Source organism: Hyperolius riggenbachi, chromosome 5 (genome assembly GCF_040937935.1).
Source record: "Hyperolius riggenbachi isolate aHypRig1 chromosome 5, aHypRig1.pri, whole genome shotgun sequence".
Classification (NCBI taxonomy): Eukaryota; Metazoa; Chordata; class Amphibia; order Anura; family Hyperoliidae; genus Hyperolius; species Hyperolius riggenbachi.
Window position 1 is genome coordinate 377,028,896 of NC_090650.1, and position 8,549 is coordinate 377,037,444.

The 8,549-nt window shown below is 41.4% G+C and overlaps 1 protein-coding gene across 1 annotated transcript; it reads right to left on the bottom strand.

The window, feature by feature from the left end:
• Positions 1–1,803: 1,803 nt before the first annotated feature.
• On the bottom strand, positions 1,804–2,979 carry LOC137517820 (uncharacterized; the record flags this gene model as incomplete). The annotated part of the gene is given in 1 exon segment (XM_068234872.1): positions 1,804–2,979. A coding segment is annotated over 1 exon segment (1,176 nt), but the record flags the coding sequence as incomplete, so codon positions are not given.
• Between the last annotated feature and the right edge of the window lie 5,570 nt (positions 2,980–8,549).

An 8,549-nucleotide genomic window follows, 5' to 3' on the forward strand; every position in this document is an offset into this window, starting at 1 on the left:
GCTGCCACTCTGCCACCAGCTATTACGTCAAAAAATAGCTATATCTGTGTAATTGGTTGTAAAACCAAAACTACAAAACCATAAAAAAAAAAAAAAGGTTTAATTTTTCTGAGGTGCCCGGGTTGAAAACTGTGTTGTCCCAGTTGTGTATTGGACACGATGTGGGCTGCACGACCGCTGTCTGGGACCTCCTGTTGTGTTCATTTACGGCCTGGTATCACCGCTAGGTACCAGGGCTATTATGTCACGCTGCCTGCCTGCTGCCACACTCACACTACTCCTCCATTCCTCCTGCTGATGCTGCTGTCTGTCTGTGTTTCCCAACGCCAGGGTACACAGATTTACCTTCTGCTGCCACTCTGCCACCAGCTATTACGTCAAACAATAGCTGCTCACATTACTCCTTCATTCCTCCTGCTGCTGCTGCTGCTGTCTGTCTGTCTGTGTTTCCCAACGCCAGGGTACACAGATTTACCTTCTGCTGCCACTCTGCCACCAGCTATTACGTCAAAAAATAGCTATATCTGTGTAATTGGTTGTAAAACCAAAACTACAAAACCATAAAAAAAAAAAAAAGGTTTAATTTTTCTGAGGTGCCCGGGTTGAAAACTGTGTTGTCCCAGTTGTGTATTGGACACGATGTGGGCTGCACGACCGCTGTCTGGGACCTCCTGTTGTGTTCATTTACGGCCTGGTGTCACCGCTAGGTACCAGGGCTATTATGTCACGCTGCCTGCCTGCTGCCACACTCACACTACTCCTCCATTCCTCCTGATGATGCTGCTGTCTGTCTGTGTTTCCCAACGCCAGGGTACACAGATTTACCTTCTGCTGCCACTCTGCCACCAGCTATTACGTCAAACAATAGCTATATCTGTCTGTGTAATTAGTTGTAAAACCAAAACTACAAAACCATAAAAAAAAAAAAGGTTTAATTTTTCTGAGGTGCCCGGGTTGAAAACTGTGTTGTCCCAGTTGTGTATTGGACACAATGTGGGCTGCACGACCGCAGTCTGGGACCTCCTGCCTGCTGTGTTTATTTACAGCCCTGGTATCACCGCTAGGTACCAGGGCTATTATGTCACGCTGCCTGCCTGCTGCCACACTCACACTACTCCTCCATTCCTCCTGCTGATGCTGCTGTCTGTCTGTGTTTCCCAACGCCAGGGTACACAGATTTACCTTCTGCTGCCACTCTGCCACCAGCTATTACGTCAAACAATAGCTGCTCACATTACTCCTTCATTCCTCCTGCTGCTGCTGCTGCTGTCTGTCTGTCTGTGTTTCCCAACGCCAGGGTACACAGATTTACCTTTTGCTGCCACTCTGCCACCAGCTATTACGTCAAAAAATAGCTATATCTGTGTAATTGGTTGTAAAACCAAAACTACAAAACCATAAAAAAAAAAAAAAAAGGTTTAATTTTTCTGAGGTGCCCGGGTTGAAAACTGTGTTGTCCCAGTTGTGTATTGGACACGATGTGGGCTGCACGACTGCTGTCTGGGACCTCCTGCCTGCTGTGTTTATTTACAGCCCTGGTATCACCGCTAGGTACCAGGGCTATTATGTCACGCTGCCTGCCTCATTGACTGCCTGCTGCCACACACTCATCCTCCTCCTCCTGCTGCTGAATTTACCTCCTGCTGTCTGTGTGTTTCCACTGCCAGGGAGCACATACAATGGCGCTTCCAACATGCGTGCGCCACCAGCTATTTGTTACGCTCAAAAATAGCTGCATTTCTTTAAAAAAAAAAATTTGAAAAGAGAAATAAGTGAAGAAGAAGACGATATAGAAGAAGATGAAGAAGATGAAGAAGAAGAAGAAGATGAAGATGATGAAGAAGAAGAAGATGAAGAAGAAGAAGATGAAGATGATGAAGAAGAAGAAGATGAAGAAGAAGATGAAGATGATGAAGAAGAAGAAGATGAAGAAGATGAAGAAGATGAAGATGAAGAAGATGAAGATGATGAAGAAGAAGAAGAAGATGAAGAAGAAGATGAAGAAGATGAAGAAGAAGAAGAAGAAGATGAAGAAGATGAAGATGAAGAAGATGAAGAAGATGAAGAAGAAGAAGATGAAGATGATGAAGAAGAAGAAGATGAAGAAGATGATGAAGATGATGAAGAAGAAGAAGATGAAGAAGATGAAGAAGATGAAGAAGATTAAGAAGATGAAGATGATGAAGAAGATGAAGAAGAAGAAGAAGATGAAGAAGTTGAAGATGAAGTAGATGTAGAAGAAGAAGAAGAAGAAGATGAAGAAGATGAAGAAGATGAAGAAGAAGATGAAGAAGATGAAGAAGAAGATGAAGAAGATGAAGAAAAAGAAGATGAAGAAGAAGATGATGATGAAGAAGATGAAGAAGAAGAAGAAGAAGATGAAGAAGATGAAGATGAAGAAGATGAAGAAGATGAAGAAGAAGAAGATGAAGATGATGAAGAAGAAGAAGATGAAGAAGAAGATGAAGATGATGAAGAAGAAGAAGATGAAGAAGAAGAAGATGATGATGAAGAAGATAAAGAAGATGAAGAAGATGAAGAAGAAGATGAAGAAGTTGAAGATGAAGTAGATGTAGAAGAAGAAGAAGAAGAAGATGAAGAAGATGAAGAAGATGAAGAAGAAGATAAAGAAGATGAAGAAGAAGATGAAGAAGATGAAGAAAAAGAAGATGAAGAAGAAGATGAAGAAGATGAAGAAGAAGATGAAGAAGAAGATGAAGAAGATGAAGAAAAAGAAGATGAAGAAGAAGAAGAAGAAGATGAAGAAGATGAAGAAGATGAAGAAGAAGATGAAGAAGATGAAGAAGAAGATGAAGAAGAAGATGAAGAAGATGAAGAAAAAGAAGATGAAGAAGAAGAAGATGATGATGAAGAAGATGATGATGAAGAAGATGAAGAATAAGAAGAAGAAGACAATATAAAAGAAGAAGATATAGAAGAAGATATAGAATAAGAAGATATAGAAGAAGAAGATATAGAAGAAGAAGATATAGAAGATAAAGAAGAAGAAGAAGAAGTATATACAGTACTGAACAAATTTCTGGACACAACTTCTCTTTTCAACTTTTTTTTTTTAAAGGAACATCCCCACATAATCACTTGCTGTTGTTACTTGGAAAAAAAGAGGTTTCTTGCATCATTCACCCTCAAAACAAGTGTTGGAAGCTATTTAAGGCCATTTCGAATAGTCAGCTCGAATAATGAGCTCGAATACCGACTCGAATAGTGAGCTCGAATTCCGAGGTCGAATCGAATAGTAAAAATTATTCGACTCGAATATTCGACTGATCTCGAATAATTTACTATTCGAATTCGACCTAACTCGAATTTTGAAAAGGGGTATTTGAGCACCACTAACGGAGGCTGCCATATTTATTTCCTTTTAATCAATACCAGTTGCCTGGCAGCCCTGCTGGTCTATTTCTCTGTAGTAGTATCTGAATAACACCAGAAACAAGCATGCAGCTAGTCTTGTCAGATCTGACTTTAAAGTCTGACACCTGATCTGCTGCATGCTTGTTCAGGGGCTATAGCTAATAGTATTAGAGGCATTAGAGGCAGAGGATCAGCAGGGCTGCTAGGCAACTGGTATTGCTTAAAAGGAAATAAACATGGCAGCCTCCATATACCTCTCTCTTCAGTTCCCCTTTAAAATAAAAACTACAGAGGCCACAGATTGCATACATGTAAAAAAAAAGCATTTGGAAAAAAAAAAGGACACCAGGTTTGCCGTAATAGTAGAATCTCGCTAAAATTCTACTACTAAATATCCACAGTAGAATATCGGTATTGTGTACTTATATTTTACTATTGCTAAACAGAAAGGTGGCCACACACCATACAATTTTTAAAAAATCTTTTCAATACAAGATTTGCAATCAATCTTTCTGACTGATTGTAACATTTCAAAAATGTGACGAATGTGTAGTACACACATGTTCAATGTTTCCCCAATTATGAAAACAGTGATTGAAAACTCTGAGAAAATTGCTTGGGTGTATAAATTAATAAAATGACAATCTACCACACACCATTCAATTTCATAAAAATTGATCAGAAAAATCTTCCACTCCTGATCAACTTATATTGAATAAACATGGGAAATACAATCGGATTTCTTGCTCGAATGAAAAAAAGCTCTTTCGATTTTCGGAGAAAATGTTTTTATCTCATTGCCGTAAAATCGGATCATTTTACTGTATCATGTGTGGCCATCTTTACCCTTCTCTGACACAAAACCCTCCCCTAACCCTAATACCCCCTCTGGTGGTGCCTAAATATATTGCGGCTTTGTGGAAGCCGCAATTTGCGCCAGACATGGTAAAATTGGTAAAACTTTTGCTAATAAATTCTTAGTGGTATATGTGAGAAGGGATGTGGTGGGGGCGTGCCTGGAGGTGTGACAGGGATGTGTCTTAAATGTGTCCCTCTTTTTTAACTCTATGTAGAGGTGTAAAGAGGCGCCAAAAGAGTAAAATACGCTAAAAACCGTTCAGGAGGCGGCGGTGGACCAGACACTCCAAACAGACACGATGCTGTCGATATATTAAATAGAATTTATTCACATACTCCTAGTAGTAAATGGCAACGCGTTTCACGGGCACAATCCCGCTTCATCAGGCAATAACACAACAGGAGTAGCACACAGCTAGGGGTCCAGACTATGATTGGCACCTCTGAGGCACCTCTAGCTGTGTGCCACTCCTGTTGTTTTATTGCCTGATGAAGCGGAATTGTGCCCGTGAAACGCGTTGCCAGTTACTACTAGGAGTATGTGAATAAATTCTTTTTAGTATATAGACCGCATCGTGTCTGTTTGGAGTGTCTGGTCCGCCGGCGCCTCCTGAACGGTTTTAGATGTTTTTAGCATATTTTACTCTTTTGGCACCTCTGTACACCTCTACATAGTAAGTGATCCACCCTTGGTGGAAGGGTGATACACCCTCCTTTTTCTTCTATCCACAGAGAGCGACATCTTATCCCTGAGTGGGGACAGGTCTAATCTCCCCACCTGCTTCTACAGTGGTTGCCTATGCGGTAACCCTGGTTTGTGAGTATAAATACTTACGTTACATATTATCTCCCCCTTCCAAAACATACTACACTATATTGGGCTCTCGGTTTTATGTTTTTCTAATCCTTACAAGCTCTTTTTCAACTCAGAAAGTTGGGACGTATGTTATTGTAAGTTTTAACAGTAAGGTTTAACATTTGAACACAGCTTACGTAAATTGAAAAGCAAAGTGTTCAACAGAGATGATTAATGAGAAGCTAATAATTTACAAGTTAATGTAAACTATCTGTTCATTTTACGAAAAGTTGTCCTCTCAAGTCCTCTTGTCCTTTCACCTGCTCAATTCCTTATAAGCCTTATTCCTGGGACTTTAATACAAAGTGTGTTATTTCCCACACTGCATAATTTTTTAGGTGCGTAAAAATATAATGCTAAAATGACTGCACAAGTGTTAATATAATGCAGCATTACCATGCAGCTGGTACATGTTTTTACATTAATGCGCGTAACACAAATGTTTATACACATGACGGTTTAATGCTTGGAATGACGTACTAATTAGCGTAGGAAAAAATATGTGAATGTGGTTTTGCGCTCCACTTTCACGGCTGTGGTGGTTTTACGCTCCACTAAACCTCACGCGATGTCATGTGGTAAAAACAGCGCACAGAAGTTGCACGTGTAATATTGTTAGGAAGGGATCACACTTGTTTCTGTGGAAGCCAAACACGATTCCCTCAAATTGTTTGGCTGCACAATATATGCTTTATGTGTGCGCTTTAATGCATGCAGTCTTTTACAGTAGCCAGTGATTTCATTGAGGAATTATTATTATTTAGTATTTATATAGCGCTAACATCTTCCGCAGCGCTGTACAGAGTATATTGTCTTGGCAATTAACTGTCCCTCAGAGGGGCTCACAAGCTAATCCCTACCATATACCATAGTCACATGTCTATGTATGTATCATGTAGTGTATGTATCGTAGTATAGGGCCAATTTTGAGGGATCCAATAATTTTATCTGTATGTTTTGGGATGTGGGAGGAAACCAGAGTGCCCAGAGGAAACCCACACAAACATGGGGAGAATACACAAACTACGTGCAGTTTGCACGTACATTATCTGCACAGTCCGGATAGTGCCCTGGCTGGGATTCGAACCGGGGACCCAGCACTGCAAGACGAGAGCGCAAACTCCTATGCCAAATGCATTGTGCGGAAAAGCAGTTCAGGTAGTATTTTTATTTAAACGGTATTGAGAATCACAGGTTCTGAAAACGCAGCGACCCCATAAACAAAGCATGCAATTTCGCATTGTGGCAAAACGCTGCTGAACTGCACAAGCGTGATACCTCCCTTAGTGTATCAACAGCTCTGTGCATTGTTCCACCTCAACACAATGAGTATAGCAGGGATACGCCCGAATACCTTCTGAACCACTAAGCAAGCCTAGGTATGCAGATGAGGTATCCTGCCTTCATTGGGATCAGTTATGTGACTGGAGACAAAAGATCAGCACTATAGCCAGGCAACTGATACATTTTTAATAGGAGTAAAGTTGGCAGCCTCCTTAGGATGGGGTTTATGTAACTCATATAAACATCATACAGCTGTTTGATATTTATATACCACAGCAGATGGTTGAAATACGTCGGTCATAAACCTGGGAGATAGAAATTCAGCCAGCGTATGGTAAAAAAATATAGCACATCATTATCACTGATCACATGCAATTTTCCTTGATGATAAGGTAATTATGTATTTTGTAGCCTAAGCCTGTGATGGGTTTCTCTATACCTCTCCAATATTCTGTGAACATTGTGTTCCTGTGCAATCAGTGGCACCTCTCCTGCTTTACCTAAGTACTGTATAAACGCTGGATTTGTCACCAAAACAATCAGTTATTGGGTGCAGGGGTGTAACTAGACTTAATAGAACCCCCCTGCAAAAATGATTGATTGGTGCCCCCTTGGTCCCATGAGGGCCATGTGATCGGGAGCCGGCGAATGGCAGCAGAGAGTGTTCTGCTGTGAAGCAGCATCTGGAATAGTGTTGGGCGAACAGTGTTCGCCACTGTTCGGGTTCTGCAGAACATCACCCTGTTCGGGTGATGTTCGGGTTCGGCTGAACACCTGATGGTGTTCGGCCAAACTGTTCGGCCATATGGCCGAACTAAGAGCGCATGGCCGAACGTTCCCCGAACGTTCGGCTAGCGCTGTGATTGGCCGAACGGGTCACGTGTAGTGTTGGGCGAATATCTAGATGTTCGGGTTCGGGCCGAACATGGCCGCAATGTTCGGGTGTTCGAGCCGAACTCCGAACATAATGGAAGTCAATGGCGACCCGAACTTTCGTGCTTTGTAAAGCCTCCTTATATGCTACATACCCCAAATTTACAGATATGCACAAAAGGATCCGCAAACCAAATGCTGGTAGAAAAGTTGCTGTATTCTTTATTCAAAAAATTCCATGTTGCAAAGCAATAAAAACCACAGGGTTCAACTGACGCGTGTCGGGCTTACAATCTGCCCTTAGTCATAGTTAAAAGTGAACCTGCAAGGGGAAGGCCTTATGTAGGTGGGAGAAGATCAAGCTCCACCCCGTACCTCAACCAGCCTTCACCTTAAAGGAGACATGTACAAATATGCATATACATAGATACATACAGAAGTAGTTCAATATATCGAAATCAATATACAAATTAAAAAGTTAATCCATACATAAAAATCATTTCTGGAGAAACAGTATGCCTCCAATTACCCACAAGGAAGTAGTACACAAAAAGGGGATAAAAAACATAGGACACCAGAAAGGGCGAGAGGGAAAGGAGGAAGCAAGATTAATGGTCATATACCAGACTCAGATCCCAATGTTTGTTGAGACCCTTAGGGATACGAGTATCCATTTTATGAATCCAATATGCCTCTCGCCTTAAAAGCAACCTGTATGTATCTCCACCCCTTTTAGGACACACCACCCGCTCTATCCCTTGAAAGGCAAAAGAAGAAAGATCGCCATTGTGTACATTTTGGAAATGTTTAGAAACCACCGATTTTTTGAAGGTGTTCCAACCTGTGCCGCAATAATGTTCGGCAATGCGAGCTCTCAAGTTGCGGGTGGTACACCCCACATATTGTAAGTGGCACACATTGCAAGAAATCACATAAATCACATACTTGGTGTCACAATTCACATATTGTTTTATGGGGAAGCTAGTATCAGTGGCGAAGGAAGAGACAGAGGATCCCCTTTTATGTAGATGACAATAGTGGCAAGTTTTAAACCCACAGGGATAAGATCCGACCGTAGCAAGCCAAATAGGGGGACGGGACGGGGTGGGAGATTGAAAAGAACTAGGGGAGAGAATCGACCCAAGGGTGCGTGCCCTTCTGGCGGAAAAACGGCACCCCTTCTCCAAAATAAGTTTAAGTTTAGAGTCAGAATGTAACACCGGGAGATATTTCCTCACAGTGTTTACGATTTTGTTATACTCCAAACTGTATTCTGTAACAAATGTCACCCTATCATCGCAGT